Consider the following 20,375-nt stretch of genomic DNA (forward strand, 5'->3'; position numbering starts at 1 on the left):
ATATCCAACATATATTCCCATCCTCCTTTGAGGACCCATCTTATTGCGATGTGGTAGAGAAATTGGAACATACATCGCACATCCAAAAATTCTTAGATGGGAAATATTAGGTTCTCTCCCAAAAACTAATTGTAAAGGGGAAGAGGTGTGGTAACTCGTTGGCCTGATGCGAATTAATGTTGGAGCATGCAAAATTGCATGTCCCCAAGCAGAAACTGGGAGCTTGCATCTCATAATCAGTGGTCTTGCAATTAATTTTATTCGTTTAATAAATGATCCTGCAAGTCCATTTTGTGTATGAACATGTGCTACTGGATGTTCAATGTCAATCCCAATAGACATACAATACTCATTAAATGCTTGAGATGAAAATTCTGCAGCATTATCAAGATGAATTTTCTTGACAGGATAATCGGGGAAATGAGCTCTTATTCAAATCAATTGAGCTAGCAATCTCGCAAACGCTTGGTTACGAGTTGACAACAAACAAACATGTGACCATCTAGTTGATGCATCAATTAAAACCATAAAATATCTAAATGGTCCACATGATGGGTGTATTGGCCCACAAATATCACCATGTATACGCTCTAAAAAAATGATAGATTCATTTCCAATTTTTGTTGGTGATGGCCGAATTATCAACTTCCCTTGTGAGCAAGAGCTGCATGAGAACTTATTCGATTGAATAATTTCCCTACTCATTAATTGATGACCGCATGAATTTTCAATTATTTTTCGCATCATTATATAACCGGGATGGCCCAACCGGTCATGCCAAATTAGAAATTTATCATTATTTGTAAACTTCTGGTTTACAGTTGCATGTGCTTCAGTTGTACTAATATAAGTGTAGTACAGGCCAGAGGATAAAGCTGATAGCTTTTCCATTACACATTTTGTGTCTGAATTGTGTTTTGTAATACACAGATGTTCAATCCCTCCATTATCTCCTGTTTCAATATGGTATCCATTTAGGCGGATATCTTTGAAACTTAATAAATTTCTATGGGACTTGGGGGAATATAATGCATTATCAATGTGCAATATTGTTCCACCATGTAACAACATATGGGCTCTTCCAGAGCCTTCAATTATTTTTGAGGTGCCAGAAATAGTACTGACATCAGTTTTTCGATTCACTAAATTAGAGAAATATCTTTTATGCTTGAGAATTGTGTGGGTTGTTGCACTGTCAGCAAGGCATATATCTTCATTACTGGAGCTAGCGTCCATATTCATTCTAAGAACAATAATAATATTTTTTTAACAATAAGTTATAAGTGCACATTAAAAACACAAATTATTTAAATAGTAAATTATGTAAACAAACAAGTAGAAAACACACTCTATTATTATTAGAAAATAAAATTCAAAACATCCATAAAACATAAAAAGAAAATTTCTACAAATTTTATTTCTTGACGCTTCCATCTCCAATAAGGTGATCAATTTTTCCATCTGGATCAGCAAAGAAGTCATCAATATCTAAATGGGTAACATCCATATTACCGTAATCTGAATCATCATCTTCATTAGCAAAGTGAGTCTCGATCCTTTCCTTTTTATTTTTTAGTGATTTTTGATAAAGATCAACAAGGTGTTTTCGAGTACGACAAGTGCGACTCCAATGACCTTTTCCTCCACAACGATAGCAAATATTTTCATTTGTTTTGCTACTCTGACCCTCTTTTTCATTCTTTTCAACATTTTTCCACTTCGGGTGGAAATATGTGTTTTTATGATTCCCATTGCGACCACGATCAAAACCAAGACCATGAGCATAATTACGACCACGACCACGTGCGTATGCACGACCGCGACCACGATTTTTTCTATAGTGGTCGTGCCTTGCCACATTCACTTATGGGAATGGAGTTATACCAGTGGGACGGGCCTCGTGATTTTTCATCAATAGTTCATTATTTTGCTCAGCCACAAGAAGACAAGATATTAGGTCAGAATATTTAATAAACCCCTTTTCTCGATACTGCTGCTGCATGAGCACATTGGATGCATGAAAAGTGGAAAATGTTTTTTCTAGCATATCTTCATCAGTTACTTTTTCTCCACATAATAATAACTTAGAAGTTATTCTAAACATTGCAGAATTATAATCACTTACACTTTTAAAATCCTGCAAACGTAAATGCATCCATTCATATCGAGCTTTTGGTAGGATAACCATTTTTTGATGATCATATCTATCTTTCAAATTTTTCCACAAGACATGTGGGTCAGTTACGGTAAGATACTCATTTTTAAGATCCTCGTGAAGGTGACGACGAAGGAATATCATGGCTTTTGCCTTTTGTTGATCAGATGATTTATTTCCTTCTTTAATAGTGTCACCGTGACCTTCTGCGCTTAAATGAATTTGGGCGTCTAGGGCCCATGTCAAATAGTTCTTTCCCGAAATATCAAGAGCCCCAAAATCCAATTTTGTAAGATTTGACATACTTAGTAGTTCTATCATAAAAAATAAAAGAAATAAAAATATTATAATGAGATAATTATCATAAAGGAAATATTAAATGTTAATATTTAAAATAATACTTTTGTAAATTCTAATATTTAGAAATAACACAATAGTAAACTAGATTGTCACATTAGTCTTAAAATTATTTGTTTTTTTTTATAAAGAAAAAAAATATCAATTTAGTGACAAAATACATCTTACATATACAATAAAATAAAATAAATAAATAAAGCAGGATGAGTTCTTCATGAACTATACAATGTTATTTCACTATCCTTCAGGGATACTTTGCTTTTGTTACAAACAATGATCTAAAAATTATAACCATCCTTCTGGGATGTGTTAAAATTAAAACCATCCTTCTGGGATGCAAAAAATTATTTCTTCTTTCTCTAATTCAATTCCACCGAATAAACAAAAATAATTCTTTCATGCTTTAAGCCAAATCCACCTTTTAATCCTTTGACACAATTAAATTTATTTGTGCATTATCCATCAAAATTAGAATCATTGTAAAGCCACATGTGTTATCCACAACCTCAACAACATCAACCCATCTTACTTAAAGTTGAGTTGCTACCTGAGATTTTTTTTATATAATATTCTTAAACATACATCAATTCTATGATAAATAAAATTACAATAAAATTACATAATCTTAACCATAAAATTACAATAAAATAATTGATTAATAAAATTACAAAATTTTTAAATGTCCTAATATGATTATATTTACTGAATATCATAAATAAATAAATAAAATGATCTCCTCCAAATCATACCTGAGAGCGTCGTGCTGATAACGTGTTATAAACTAAATGAAACTATATAGAGATTAAAAGATAGGAAGAGAAGAGAACAAGCAACATTGTATTATATTCTTCTCAAGGGTGAACTTTACATTGTAACATGAGTCTTATTTATAGGACCCAAGGAAGGTAGAAAATTAAGTACATTGAAGTGGAATAGGAAGATGAAGAATAAGAAGACACTACAACACGCGTGGGCTTTAAAAGCGCTTTTTTTTGGCCTTTAACAGCGCTTTAAAGCGCTGCCAAAGCCAGCGCTGGCGTAGGCTACGAAAGCGCTTCTAAAAGCGCTCTGGTAGACCCCCCTATAAGAGCGCTTTTTACAGAAAAAGCGCTCTGGTAGACCCCCTATAAGAGCGCTTCTTCTGGAAAAAGCGCTCTGGTTGACCCCCCTACTAGAGCGCTTTTCCAAAAGCGCTTTGGTAGGTGGCGTATTTTTTTTTCTTTTTGTAGCAGCCTATAAGAGCGCTTTTTAAGGAAAAAGCGCTCTGGTAGACCCCCCTACTAGAGCGCTTTTTCAAAAGCGCTTTGGTAGGTTGCGTATTTTTTTTCTTTTTGTAGCAGCCTATAAGAGCGCTTTTTGTATCAAAGCGCTTTCGTATGTGGACCTCTAAGAGCGCTTTTTAAAAACGCTGTCGTTGCTAAATGGGATATTTTGAAGTGCAGCCTATAATTTCAGCCTCCCAGATCGACCTGTAATATTTTCGACCTGTAATATATTTTCAACCTGTAATATTTTCAACCTGTAATATATTTTCGACGATATATTTTCAACCATAGGTAGTGACTATATATATACTAATATAATACCATTATAATATCCAAAATTTTATATATACATCATTATGTCAATCAAACTAAATCTCTAACATCAACAACAATATTATACTTCAAATATTAATTGGCAACAATATGAACAAAGTTAGTAACCATAGGTAGGACTATAATATTCTCTTCAAATCGACACAAATTAATCCTACTACATGAATAGCTGATGAATATAAAATTGACACAATTCCTCTTTGATTTCTTCCAACTTAAGTCTCGTGTAAGAAGCAGCACGGAATTCGTCAAAGTACTACATAATAAAAACATAATATGAATGATTTAGTTAAATGTAATAAATTATAAGAAGTTATCTAATTAAGTTATGAATCCATACCGTGATTGGAATCTCTAATTGATTCATTTGAAGGATTTCTTTAATAAACCTCAAAACAAAGTATCTGCAGTCTGAACTGTTCCGCTGTATCGGACACTACATAGAAAAACAAATAATATTTTATAAGTGTCTTGTTTTATCAAGTAGCATAAATATTATAAGCAAAATTGTGAAAAATAATGTACCTGCACTTTGATCCAAGTAATGTTGTTTGATTTAGTCCGGGATACATGTGCGTCTCGTTGACTTCGGAACACTTGTATTGATCTAACAAAAAATTAAAAGCATATATTTAGATCAATCTCACAAATAATTAAATATATAAATATACAAGAATATTTAGAACGATCCCACTTACACATCAATAATTTCCTTCATAGCCGGATAATTGCTCCACTCACCATCTACCGAATTCAGATAATATACAACTTCTCTTATCGGGTTGATAGCAATCAACAACCAGTGTGCTCTATAAATTAAAACAATAGGTTATATGAAAATTTTGTTACGTAAAAGAAACAAAGATTAAATGAACCAAGAATGAGAAACTAACCCTACTGGTCGGGTATTATACGCCCAAAGAATCAGACTTTCTGTATTGCCGGATGACATGAATCTATCGACTAAGCGCTGTCTAACTGATTCCGGTTCCGAAGCAATTGTCATTCCGCTGCAATGGGCGGAAGACACGAAACGGAATCTGTTTGACAATGGAGTCCCGTGCAACACTCTGTCATGCAACAACCTTAAATAAAAACATTATAAACATATTAGCGGATGAGTGAATATCCGGATGTATGAGTGCATATTAGTGTATATTACCGGATGAGTGAAAAACATAATAAACATAATGTGTAAATAAATTGTTCGACTAATTAAATAATATATCGGATGAGTGAATATTACCGGATGTACGAGTGCATATTAGACACGCCTAGTTGTTCTTGCGTAAAAATCTCTTCCAAGTCATCTATTGCAATAGGTGACATGAATTCAACACCAAAGATACCTTCCTCCATATTGATTTGACGGAGAGCACCTTCCTTCAAATCGGACATATCAACAAGTGTTCCGAGCGTCATCCGGTATCAAGGCACAAAAGCACCACATTTTTTTGCCGCTTGCTTCGGAGGACCCTTAGGCGGTACGCTACGAACGTCCTGTGTCACTTGTTGTGACCCCCGAGCAGATGCCTAAAAATCATATAACGATCGATAAAATATAAAATCATGCAATTTAGATTCAAATTATATATTAACACCTTAAATGTACCTCTTTTAGTGATGCAACAGACTCCTCCTCCTGTAAAATCCCCTTGCCCTTAATTGCGGGTTTTGTAGGAGCAGTCTAAAATTAAAATGTAAAAAATAATTAAGGTAACGGTGCAGAATTGGCATTCAAAAACTAAATGATTCATAATGGTTTTGAATATACCTCATCACCAATGATAATGAGCTCCGAGGGCCATGCAACAAATGACCCTATTGCATCTCGCATCAATGTTGTCTCTGAGACCATGTCAGGTACCGGTAGCACCGCATCATGATCTAATACAACATCAACTGATACTTTCAGGTGTCCATCAGGGAGCGGTCTATGGTGAAGTAAATCTCCCACAGTGTTGTGCACTTTTCCCTTGCCAACTAGGCGATAATACGGTGCTGATAAGTATAGTTGGCAAAAAGAAATGCCCTAAACCAATAGTAAATATAAAGTCATTATCGTTAATAAAATAGAACAATTTGTAAGGAAAAGAAATTTATAATTACCTCGGGAAGTTTTCTTTGACAGTTGAAACTAGCTTTATCACTAGTTTCTTTCACCAATGCAGTATTGCACTTTTCTCTCATATACATATCTTTATCTCTTTGCAATTCAGAGACTTGTGCTTGCAATTCCTGCAATTTTTGCAACACTTCTTGATTGGTAGGATTTCTTCTCCTAGGACTCTTGTAAAAAGAGGTTGGAGTCACACCATGACCATTACCCCTCACCCGACCGGGATACTCAGGAGCATCTAGTGCTCTACTAAGTACGCTCCTATCATCCTGGTCCTCACCGGTGGACACCGATTGCGACAAGGTCTCCTGTAATTCATTTACATTTCAATAATTATTAGTGGAAATAAAAAATCATTTATATATTAAAAAACATTTGATTTAATTAAAGACACAGTATTATACTTACACATTCAGTATAAACTCTCTGAACATCGGGATCGACAGCTTGATTCTTACCCACACGAGCTTCCCTCCACAACACATGTACAGGAAGTGAGGTTTCCTCACTTTTAGTCTCCTCTAACTATGCATTGACACAAATGATAAAATCGTCAAATAAAACATATTTAGACAATTAATTAAAACGCATTTCTATTTACTTACAATTTTATCCTCTAAGCGTGCATATTCCTAACGCCCTTTTTTGTATGGATACGCGGGTTTTGATGCTCTCGCGCTATTTCTGACACTCCTTTTCCGAAAATCTTCATCTCTTTGATTTACAAACTCAACCCAATCTTTTTCACCAATGAAGATCTCATACTTTTTTGGCCGTCCAGGTGCCTCTTCAAGAAAGTTTCCATCTTTATCCTTCAGCTAGTTATTTGTCAAAAAAGCTTTCCACCCTCTATATCTTTTTCCGGCCAAACTAAGTATGTAGCGTCTACGCTCATCTGGTATGTCAAAAGTCCTCTGCAAAAAAACATACGCATAGTGTGTTAGTATAAGTAATTTAAACAATTTATCGTCAAGATAATAACAACAATTAACCATATATGATATATACCTGAAGCTCGTCCCAAATCGCTTTTTTTTCGCATCCAACTCTTCGCTTTTCAGATTCCATTTAGCTACGGAGACTGGAATATGCATACGAACAAGTGTACCAATATAGCTTGTCAACTTTGCAGAATTAGGACCAATTGGTTGGTTTTCAGAATTCCATTCCAAATGGTATATTAATCCTTGGTCTCTATGTCGAACGATTCCCTTCATAATGGTGATACCTCGTGCAACTTCTTTTGCTTCAGTATCAGGTGGAGCATTTGTATCCGAAGCATCTCTTTCTTGAGCATCTCTTTCTTGTGAGTTTTCTTGTGAGTTTTCACGTGGAGCATCTTTATCCGGAGCCATTGAACCTGTATCAAACAAACTAAAGCACATTAGTACACTATTAATAAGCTAACAATCTATACAAGTCAAATGAAAGTCAAACCATGCATGTACAAGTGTATCGGAAACGAAATCGGTACAAATCAAAATAAGCGTCGAAAAAGAAAGTTGTCGGAATTCAACGAAATTTACATGGCTATGGTAAAACGTCCCCACAGACTCAAAAATAAAGTCGGTTTTCCGAAATTCAGACCCTAAGCCCGAATTTTGATTACGGGCAGAAGCAAAACCGATAAAAAAACAGTCCCGAAATGTAAATATAAGTGCATGAGCAACTCCGGAATCGTCAAAATAGTATAGTTACATGTAAAGAAGTCGACAAACGGATACATGGTTCAAAAGTTATGTACAAAACGAGAATATGCACCAAAATTGAATAAGTACTATACTATTGAATAAAACAATCGGTACAAATTGAATAAAGCAAATTAGTCGGAATATGTATACTATTACCTTTATCACTAACGTCTCTTTCTTTTCTTGGTAGGATTGTGTTCTACGCGTCTCTTAACAACGCGGACGGTTGGATTGATCTAAATACCCTCATTATGATCACTTCTAGTACAAGATTCATTCTCATTTTGATCGTTTCTTGTATAATATTTAATGCCAACACCAATATCACCTTGATCTTCAATATTTTCATCAACTATTTTGTTAGATAAAAGCACTATAGACCATTTCGTACTTGTCGGATCATTGACATAGAACACTTGTTTAGCTTGAGAGGCTAGAATGAAAGGCTCATCTTTGTACCCTACCCTATTGAGATCCACTTGCAAAAATCCTAACTTATCCATTCGTATGCTACTATTATTTTCAACCCACTTGCAACCAAATACAGGAATCTGAAACTTCGCGTAATCAAACACCAAAATGCGCTCGATAACCCCAAAATATGACAAATTTGCAAATTTCGGATTTAAGTCATTCGCACTTGATATGTGCATTGCTTCAGCTACCAAGGTAACACCACTATTTTGCATAGTACTTTTATCATCCTGTTCTTTGGTATAAAATGTGTATCCATTAATTGTGTATGCGCTATAAGAAAGCACAATTACACTTGGACCATAGGCTAAACATCTCAACCTTTCTGTTACTGAAGCAGGATCTGAACGATACTTTGAATAAATATGATCCCTAAACCACGGTATGAAACTTCGATTGTGCTCTCGTACTATCCAGTTCTCATTTCTATTTGGATTTAAATCTCGGAGAACAACCTTGTGCATTTCAACATACAGCTCAACCTCAATCTCATTGTGCAGAACATACAAGTGCGCTTGATCCCGTTCGACCATTGATACTGTCACAACTTTATTTCCAATTAGCCTTTTTCCTTCTTTTTTTTCGACAATATGAGATTTGGGGAGTCCAATTGATTGAACATATGACAGATATTCAGCACAAAACTCAACCGCTTCTTCAACAACGTATCGTTCGGCAATACAACCCTCCGGTCGACTTCTGTTTTTCACGTACCCTTTTAATATTTTCATATAACGTTAAGCAGGGTACATCCATCTCATATAAGCTGGTCCGCACAATTGTGTCTCTTTCACAAGATGAACGACTAGATGAACCATTATGTCAAAAAACGAGGGAGGAAAGTACATTTCAAGATCACATAAAGTAACAACTATCTCTTTTTGCAATGTTGGTAAGATCGCGGGATCGACCACCTTACTGCAAATTGACCTGAAGAAGAAACACAGCTTAGTTATTGCGCTTCTTACTTTTTCTGGCAGAATAGAACGTATACCTATTGGTAAAAAATGTTCCATTATAACATGGCAATCATGCGTCTTCAAACTCTTTAACTTGAGGTCTTTCATGGACACAAGTCTTCTAATATCTGAAGAGTAGCCTTCTGGAACTTTAACTTCACTGAGGAACTTACACAATGTTTTCTTCTCCTTTCTAGATAGAGTGTAAACAGCAGGTGGCAGATATGTTCGTCTTCCTTTCGTCACGGGTCCCAATTCAGTTCTCATTCCCATGTTTACCATGTCTTTCCTTATGTTAAGGCCATCCTTAGACTTTCCTTGTATATTGAGTAACGTACCTATGACGCTGTCAAATATATTTTTTTCAATATGCATAACATCCAGGAAATGTCTTACGTACAACGACTTCCAATATGGAAGTTCAAAAAAAATTGACTTATTCTTCCACCCACCCTTGACAAGTGAATGTGCAAAAGGCTTGCCAAACTGAGTGCTCATATCTTTCACCTTTTCAAAAATTTGATCACCTGACAAAAAAGGCGGGGCTGTACGATGTTCGGCCTTTCCATTGAATGCTTTTCTCCACCCACGGTAGTGATGATTAGAATTTAAGAATCTACGATGGCCGAGAAAGACATTCTTCTGACAAAGCTCCAATCGTGTCGTATCGGTTTCATCTTCACAAACAGGACACGCCTTTTGACCTTTATTGCTGTACCCGGATAGATTTCCATATGCTGGAAAATCATTAATTGTTCCAAACAACATCGCCTCAAGTTGAAACTTTCCTTCCTATAACCATCGTAAACCTCCACACCGTTCTCCCACAAAAACTTTAAATCTTCGATTAAGGGTGCCAAGTATACGTCTATGTCATTCCCTGGTTGTTTAGGCCTAGAAATTAGCATAGATAACATCATGTACTTACGCTTCATACATAGCCATAGAGGTAGGTTATAAATCATAAGAATCACAGGCCATGTGCTATGCGAGATACTTTGAATACCATGCGGGTTCATTCCATCAGTAGACAATGACAACCGAAGGTTTCTTGCTTCTTTTCCAAATTCAGGATAATCAGTATCAACTTTCATCCATTGTGGTGAGTCTGCCGGATGTCGCAACTTTCCATCAATAATTCTTTCATCTGCATGCCAAGTCAAGTGTCTTGAATCAGTCTCACTACGATACATGCGTCTAAATCTCGGAATTATAGGAAAATACCATAAGACTTTAGCAGGAGATAACTTTTTCTTATATCGAGGGGCACCACATTTAGGACACTCATTCAACGCTGCATACTCGTTTCGAAACAAAACGCAATCGTTTGGACATGCATGTATCTTATCATAGCTCATGCCAATAGAGGACAACATCTTTTTGGCTTCATACGTTCGATTGGGAAGAACATTATCCTTTGGTAGCATATCTTTCATAAGGGCTAATAACTCTGTGAAACTTTTATCCGACCATCCATTGTCCGCCTTTAAGTTGTACAACTTTAACACCGCACACAATCTTATGAATTTTGAACAACCATCATACAACAGTTTCTCTGCATCGCTTACCAACCTCTCAAACATTTTGGGACAATCCTCAAGATCTTCTTCAAGCGCTTCTGCAATCTCTTCGACTCGATCGCAATCGTATGTGTCTGTGCAATCGTCGTTTGAAGCATACTTCCTATTACACCTCGACTCAGCATTCCCGTTACTTTTCTCACCATGCATTGTTCAACATGTATAACTTCTATCAATTCCAAACCGTAGTAAATGGGATGCCAACTTATTCCCGTCAAACTTACCCCCCATAACAGCAACCCAAGCAAGGACACGACATTCGAAGCGGGTCTTCGGAGTGCGTAACCGCAAACTCAACGAATTCCCATACCCCTTTCTCGTACTCTTTCGACAATCGGTTTGAATTCATCCATGTCTTATCCATGTCTTAATTGAGCTAAACAAAAACTTTTTGGTTTCTCTATCAGGTACTAAGGAATTCTGTCAAGATAATAAATAGCTATCATCATAGTAGAATACCTAATCAGGATACCTAATCAGAATACCTAATCAGAATACCTAATCAGAATACCCGATTTCTTAAAGAAGACATTACCTTATTTCAAGGTTATATAAGTCCACAAACCAAAAAACTGGTTGAGAGACACTAAATTGATATTAAATAGAACCATAAACAATAAACTATAAGCAGAAAATAACAAACTATAAGCAAGAAGAATGGGATAGTAACCTGAGTTAGACTTTATGTGGGAGATGGGTAGGTTTGAATCGGCGTTGTACAAGTAGAAACCAGAGACTTCAAAGTAACTGTAAAATTAAACACACACACACACACACGATGCAGTTAAATACAAATATCATAAAAGTGAAGGAACTATATGCAAACTGTAGCACAAACTACAATGATTAAGAATAGATTAATATTATTTTGACATACATTTTTATATTAGCAAAAGAATAACTAATTACCTTTAGAGAATTTCAGAAACTTCTGGAACCACACACCGTAAGCTAATCTGATGTCTCTAGTGATATTCTTTTAAAAAATCTTTAATATCCCCTGAAAAATAATCATCACCCAGATGTTATAGCAATTCTAGATACATAGTACCGCAAGGTAAATCAAAGTTTAACAACTACTTAGAAACCGGGGCAGCAACTACGCATGTCAAAACAACGTCGTGAAAACGACCACAAATCATAGTCGAGTCATACAAATGGAGAAATCAAGGTGGAGCAATTATATTATCTCATGAGAAAACAACAATTTAGCATGTATTTTCATAACGGGGCAGCATTAATGTCTAACAAAATAAAGAGGAAAATACACTCAACTCCCTTTAGATTTAGCTAAATAACACAAACATCTTCTTTAACTTTCAAAATACAATAACCGTCCTCTATCGTGATATCGTGTTATTTAGAGAAATCGGAAGAATTAACTTATGTGAGTGATGGAGAGTTGAGCCTGTATCCAGAAGAAGAAGCAAGCAATAGAAGCATAGTGACTTTTGAGGAACATGTAATTTATTTTTATGTACCCCACCTTGCCATAGTTATAAGACATAATTTCTTTTCTAATTCGTGACTTGTCGGAATTCTCAAATTCGTAACACTTATGTAAATTCTTAGTTTGGCCTCTCTCTTATGACTCTATAACTATAGCTTCATACTAATTATGATTGACAATTAATTTTAGAAAACTACTATTTTGCGAAGACAAGAGTTAATATTACACAACATATCAGTGTCAGCCTTAGAAGTTAGAACAAAATTATCCATACAATTAGTAGAAGTCATGAAATGAAGAAAAATATCCATACAATTATACAACATATCAGTGTCAGCCTTAGAATTTAGAACAAAAAACTACTTGGAAGACTAAATTCAAATATATAATTATAACACTGCAATTCATATGGAAGACCAACCCAGAAACATTGATTACAGTTATACAATTTAGAATCGATGAAAGAAACTCATAGGTAGTGTGTATCGGAAAGCAAAGAGTGAGCAACATGTTTCTATTTACAAACCAGAAATGTTTCTATTTACAAAGACTGAGCAACATAGTGGGAAGACTTTACCTGAACAGAAGCAGCAAGAAGATGTTGATTTTGACCAAGAAAACCCTAAAATCCCACAGAACGGCGTAGCAGCGGCGGCGGCGGCAGCGGCGGCTAGTTGGTTTGGGAGTGAGAGTGAGACGACGACGGAGGGACGGAGGAGTGGCTGAGACCACGGCGGAGGGAGTGAGAGCGAGGAAGCAGAGAGTACGTGAGGGAGGAAGAAGAAGACGATGTACGGATATGTTTTGTGTTTATGAATAAAATAGCATGTTCTAGTTTTATGAAAATTTTAAAAAGGGCTACCAGAGCGCTTTTCAGAAGCGCTTTCATATGCCCCTTTATACCAGCGCTTTATTACTAAAAGCGCTTTCGTACCCACCCCCTATAAGAGCGCTTTCAAAAGCGCTTTCATACCCACCCCCTATAAGAGCGCTTTTAGAAAGCGCTTTCATACCCACCCCCTATAAGAGCGCTTTTAGAAAGCGCTTTCATACCCACCCCCTATAAGAGCGCTTTTAGAAAGCGCTTTCATTACCCCCCCTATAAGAGCGCTTTTCTAGCGTGATTTTTAATTTTGTTTTTAGCCAAACCTACCAAAGCGCTTTTGGGCAAAAGCGCTTTCGTAGGTGTGCTGTTAAAAGCCAAATTTGGCGTAGTGAGAGGGATGGACATCCACTAGTATAAATATTTATGACAGATAGAATCATAAACGTGTATTTTACAAACGTGTTTGAGAGTGAATTATCAGTTGGAGATTTTAAAAAGAAAATAGTGAAGAATTAAATTTGAAAAAGAGAGAAAAAGAAAAGGCATATTATGTTGCAGAAATGAATTATATATAGTTGTTGTAATGTGAATTAATAATGAAATGAATTCTGTATCCATTCAAGGAAACATCTACATTGGTGCTACAAGTATCTTGTGATTTTTGCTTGAAAACATACAAATAACTAGTGTCCTACCTTGACCCATGATGACTTAAATTCAGTAGCTCCTTCCATGTAGGCCTGTCAATGATCATATTCCAAGAAAGAAACCAGTAACATTTTCAATTATATAACAAACATCAAAAGCACTAACAAATAAATTCATATATTGGTACAAAACAGGATGCCATATCAGTTCCATGGTTGTGACTAGGCTCACAGATCGGGAAAATTAACATCTCTCAAAAACAATATGGATCATATAGGAAAGAAGAGATTTTTAAAAACACATGAAAAGTCTAGATGTGAAGAGTTTGAATGGCGAGAGATCATAAGCGATAAATTACCTAAGCAATTCATGCCCCAAGTCGACACTTGAGTTGAGATCTCAAAACTATGCACTAGTACAAAAAAGTTACTTTACACCCGTTTTTTATGAAATTAACACCCCTTTTTAGAGGGTTTAAATTCAAAGGGTGGGAAATGTCTAAAATATTCAGACGCATCAAAAAATGGGTGAAAATGCATTCCATTTTACACCCTTTTTATAGAAAACGGGTATAAATACATACTATGTACATCCTTTTCCAAAAAAAAAAATAGGTGTAAATACATGCTATGTTACACCCTATTTATTTTAAAACAGGTGTAACTACATGCTATGTTACACTCTTTTTTAAAAAAAATGTATAAATACATGCTATGTTCCACATATTTTTATTAGAAAATAGTTGTAAATACATGCTATGTTACACAATTTTTTATTAAAAAACAGGTGTAAATACATGCTATTTTACATCCATTTTTTATTAAAAAAAAGGTGTAAATACATGATATGTTACACCTTTTTTTTCTCGTAATCCCATACATTGAAAAAAACTTATGTTCTATTTCTATTCTATTGTTGGATGATATATATTTTTATTGGTATTTAGACTATTAAAATTACTTAGAAATTATTATTTGAAATTTTATTATTATTTATGTTTTTAAACTTCTTGGACATCTTTGACTTCTTCTAATAATAAATCTCAAATTTATTTTTTATTATGTTTATAATGTTAACTTCTACATTACAAATGTTTTATTTGTTGAATAATAATTATTTTGAACTGGGTCGGCGCGCGGCCCAAACATAGCATGAAGCATAAACCTTTCTTGACCTAAGAGAAGGCCCAGTCGGGCTTCTCGTCACCATAACCTACACCTGCCCGTACGCCGGACACAACTCACTCTAGGTAAACCTAGCTAACCCGCAAGCTCCTCGAGCAGAACTGTGGACCGAGCGGGATTATGGACAGAGCTTCGAACAGACGCTTTCTACGAGCACCTCCGTCCACCCTTTTCCCCGAGGACCCTCCTCCTCATAAGGGGGAGCCCACGTGTTTCCAAGAAGACCGCGTTTCCCCTGAAACTTCGGAGTGGTTGACCCAAGATGGAGACCACGTGCTGGTCTCTGCTACACACGTAGGATTCTGACAGTCTCTATTTCGGGCCTGGGCATCCAGTCCAAGATGGAAATCTTGGCCCAGTATTGGGGGCTATAAATACCCTCTTTCACTAGAGGGTCATGTAACGTCATTCATTCTAACTCTTACCTTGCATTTGCACTCTGATTGCTCTCTCTCTCTTCTCACTTTGGCATCGAAGTACCTTGAAGATACACTCTCCATTATTCATTCGAAGTGCAGCTGTTGCAGACCATCGACGATCTAGTCTTATTCATTTCAAATTTTTTATTTTTATTTATATTTTTAAATTAAACTAAAGCTAGTTTTTGTATTTAATTAAAATTTAATATTTTTTATTTTAAATTTTCTTATTTAAAATTTTAAAATAAATATAAATAAGAAGATGAAGATGAAGAAAAATTTAAAAATTAAGAAGATGAAGAGAAATTTTGAAATTAATACAATAAAAAAAATTAAAGGATTTTAAATTAAAAATAATAGAATAAAGTTAAATAAATAAAATTTAATTTTATCCTTTTGCAAAACTTGAAAAGTATTAAAAATTTATAGAAATGTTTAAAAGTTAGAAAAATAAATATAATAGTATATATAATCTACTTAATATAAATGTAAAGAAGTCATGATGGCAACCCTAGCCACATGTCATCTTGATAACAACTATTGCCACATGTCATTTGGAAATTTTAATTATATTATTTTTATAATTATTGCAAAAATTAATGTTTAAAAAGTGAAGAGTTATATGAAACTGTCCATCATAATATCGATTTATTATTTTGAAACCCATAAATTTGTCAACATTTCTTCCTTAAATAGATAAACTCTTCTCGCTTTCTTTCTCACCCATATATTTTGGAATTTGATTTGATGAATAATCTGACAAAGCATGGAATGAATGAGTGAAATATTCTATCGATTAAAAAAGATAATTGATTTTTCTATCTTTATCTAATCCAAAAGCTTTTGGAAGGTTCCATTTTTTTTATGTCCATATTTTTTCTAATAAATTTTATTTCTTATTTTGATCCTATTTAAATTTACTTCATCAATATTATTTTGATCATATTCAAATTTATTTAATACTCATATTCATATTGTGTAATATAATTTCTAATTTTTATTTTGCAGGTTTTGCAATTTAAAAAAGGTATAATTGGCACAAGCTCCTACAAATAACAATGAATATTGAAATATACGTCTATTGCATTCTTATGGAAAATCTAAATTCTAGAAATTGTAATACATCTGCTTATGTTAAGATATTTTTATTTTTAGTATGATTTTTAATTTTTTTTAAAAATTTTCTTCCTATTGCTTCACAATTCTAGAATGGTAGTACTGCTTTCTTTAGATATAAATTGTAATTATTATTTTAATCATATTTTATAGTGATATTTATTTTGATATATGTTGATTATTATATAATTAAAAATGCACATTTTTATCGGTCTTCTAATTTCATAATTTATGGGCTTTATATAAAATTAAATATTAGAATTTTTAATTTGACTATTGACCTTTAAAATTATTTAAAGATAAAAAGAATAGTTATAGAGCACTATTGTTCTACAGATTTAAGTGTAATGTATAATATTTCATTTTAAGAAAAGAGTCCTACAATATATTTTAATCAAATATTTTAACCATTAACCTGATATTTTAACAAAAAAAATTATTTATTCAAGGTCTCACTTTTTTAATTATTAATTAATTAATTTTATAAAATTAAATATTAGAATTTTTAAATTTTTTATAATAATTTTAATGAAAATTGATCATTATAAAAATGTTGAATTAAACCATCATTACTTCAAAATTAATAATAATAAAAATATATTTTTAAATATTTCATAGTAATTGTAATGAAATGAATATCAACGAATGAAATTAATGAATAATTTAAAATCTATGAAAAATATAAAAAATTAATAGTTAGAAGGAGAGTGAATTCTTACAAAATTAAAATAAATACAATATCAAAAGTCAACAATTTAAAAATGTCATTGAATGAATAAATATATAAATATAACTAATAAATTTTTCAACTATTTTTTTTTCTATTTTGTAACTTCTATCATTTATTTATATTTATTGAGTCACTTATTGTCTTAATACAAGTTTTTATAAACAATTAAATCAATTAATTATTTATTTATATTATTATATTCATAATTATGTGTATATCAATGTGTGATATTGAGTTATCATCATTTAATATATATTTTTTCTAAATTTTATAGTCATAATAATAAATATAATAACAATATTTTGAAGTTTAAAATATTATATTATAAGTCAACCGCGCGTTGCGCGGGTTATATACTAGTACTAGTAAGAAACAAGTAGAGTAATGAAACAAAATAGGGTAATACGTAGTTAATTAGAAAATCTTGAAATTTATGATATTTTAACATTTAAAAACTGTTTATAACTTACTAAGAATAACATACTCAATACAAAAATATAAAATATTTATGAAGAAGTTTATGGAAAGCTTATAAAAATGGTGAGCCGCATAAACAAATTATTTTAAATGAATACGTATAGTGAAGAAATTTTGCATTTCAACAATGAGAGAGAAGTAGAAGAATTCACCAATGATACTGATAGAGATACATCAAAGAAAGATAATTGCAATTATACTATATATTTAAGGGAAATTACACATGATGACATAAGAGCTACGTAATTTGGGTTATAATATTCAAAGAGGGGAAGTGGATGTCAGTTTTATTCAGGAGACCAAACTTAGAGGTTTGAAGTTGGGTGTTGTCAAGGAGTAATGGGAAAACGATAAAGTTGAGTGGTTTTTCTCGGATGCGACTGGGGCGTCGGGTGGTATGTTGATAATATGGAGAAGGGATCTTTTTTTTGTTGTTTAGCTTTAGAGGAGAGGGTTATCTGGGGATGCGTGTGAAGAAGGACGGTAAATTGATTTACTTTGTTAATGTCTATGCCTTTTGGGATAATTATGAGAGGAAGGTAACGTGGAAGAAGCTTATTGCCTTTAAGAATAACAATTTGCAGGGGGGTTCTTGGTGCGTCAAGGGGGGGGGGTTCAACTCTATCGCTTCTATGGAGGAAAGAGTGGAAATATCAAAAAGGAGTTACAGAAAGGAGATTAGTCAATTTAAGGGTTTCATTTAGGAGATGGATTTGGTGGACCTTCCCACTATAGGTGGAAAATTCACTTGGATTAATAGTAACGGTAAAGCTATGAGTCGGATTGATAAATTTTACTTTCGGAGAGCTTCATAGATGATTGGAAGGTAGCGGGGAAAACCATAGGTGCGAGGGATATTTCTGATCATGCCCTGATTTGGAATAAGGATAATAGAAAGGATTGGGGTCCCAAACCTTTTAAATACAACCATTCTTGGTTGAAGCACAAAGATTTTCATAAATTCGTGGAAGAAGAATGGGCTAAGATTCATGTGAAAGGAAGGTGCGATTTTTGCTTGGTTGAAAAGTTGAAAGTCTTAAAAGGGCAGATTTCTTGGTGGAACAAAAAAGTAAATGGTTGGATAAATCTCAATATCAACAAGGCGAATGAAAAGATGCTTTTTTTTAGATAATGAGTTTGTTCTTTTGCAGGTAAAGTTCCGGACGAGGTGGTTAGAAAGAGGGCAAAGGCGGTGGAAGATTTTTGGGAAAACCTCAACAAGAAAGAAGGCTTGCTTCGTCTAAAATTGAGGCAACTTTGGCTTTCCAAAGGAGATAGTAACACCCATTTTTCCATAACTCTTTAAGGGGAAGAAAGGGAAGAAACTCGTTGTGTTCTCTTGTTTCAAAGAGGGGGAGATTGGAGGAGGTTAACGAAATCAAAGAATTTATCTTCGATCATTTCAATGGTTTCTTTAAGGAGAAGGAGGTGAGTAGGCCGGAACTAAAGGATTTTGGTTTAAAAGTTTTGTCTAGATCTGATAGCTTGGAGATGGTTAGTCCGTTTACCAAATTAGAAGTGAAGGATTCTATTTGGTTTTGTGATGGTAACAAGAGCCCGGGTCAGGATGGCTACACGTTAGAGTTTTTCAAAAGCTTTTGGACGCTTCTAAAAGAAGATCTTCTGGGTTTTTGTTCTGACTTCCATTCTAAAGGTACGGTGGTGAAATCTATCACTTATTCTTTTATTGATTTAATTCCTAAGGCCAAGAATCCTTAAGATTTGTTTGAGTACCGCCCTATTTGTTTGGTGGGGAGTATTTACAAAATCATTGTAAGTTGTCGGCCGCTAGAATAAAAAAGGTGATAGATAAATTGATTTCTCCCAACCAAACCGCTTTTGTTCCGGGTAGAAATATGATGGATGGGGTTTTGTTAGTGAATGAGATTCTTAATTGGGCTAAAAGAAAGAAGAAGAGTTGTCTTTTGCTTAAGGTTGATTTTGATAAGACATATGTTTTCGTTTCTTGGCATTCCCTTAGACTTGTGATCAAGAACATGGGGTTTGGCGACATTTGGATGAAATGAATGGATGCTTGTATTTTCCCGAGTCATATGTCTGTTTTAGTAAATGGTAGCGCTACGAATGATTTTAAGGTTCAAAATGGATTACGTCAAGGGGATCCTTTGTCCCAGTTCCTTTTTGTTTTAGATATGGAAGGTTTAACTTCTTTAGTTAGAAAGTCGTTCAAGTTAGGAGATTTCAAACCGTTCAAGTATGACGAAGAGGAGTTCGTGGACATCTTACAATTTGCGGACGATACCATTATTCTTGGAGAATCTTCAAGTGATAACCTTTGGAGTATGAAAGTTATATTGAGAGGTTTCAAGCTTGTTTCGGGTTTGAAGATTAATTTTTCCAAAAGTAACATCTCCGGTGTGAATATAGGTGATTGGCTCATGAATTCAGCAACTTCTTTTCTTAATTCCAAAAAAGGTGACATTCCGTTCTCTTTTCTTGGAATTGTGGTGGGAGCGAATCCTAGAACGAAGAAGGTGTGGTTGAAGGTGATTAATAACATCAAGAATAAACTCTCGTCTTGTAAGGGTAGAAACATTTCGATTGGTGGTAGAGTGACGCTTATAAATGTGG

General features: G+C 34.1%; 1 protein-coding gene across 1 annotated transcript; it reads right to left on the reverse strand.

Annotated features, from left to right (window-relative positions):
* Positions 1-1,414: 1,414 nt before the first annotated feature.
* On the reverse strand, positions 1,415-2,458 carry LOC131598254 (uncharacterized). The gene is made up of 2 exons (XM_058870872.1): positions 1,977-2,458; positions 1,415-1,850 (listed from the first exon to the last, which is right to left on the reverse strand). Exons 1-2 carry the CDS (start codon positions 2,456-2,458, stop codon positions 1,415-1,417), a joined length of 918 nt encoding a protein of 305 aa, XP_058726855.1.
* Positions 2,459-20,375: the final 17,917 nt, after the last annotated feature.

Source organism: Vicia villosa, linkage group LG4 (genome assembly GCF_029867415.1).
Source record: "Vicia villosa cultivar HV-30 ecotype Madison, WI linkage group LG4, Vvil1.0, whole genome shotgun sequence".
NCBI classification, from domain to species: domain Eukaryota; kingdom Viridiplantae; phylum Streptophyta; class Magnoliopsida; order Fabales; family Fabaceae; genus Vicia; species Vicia villosa.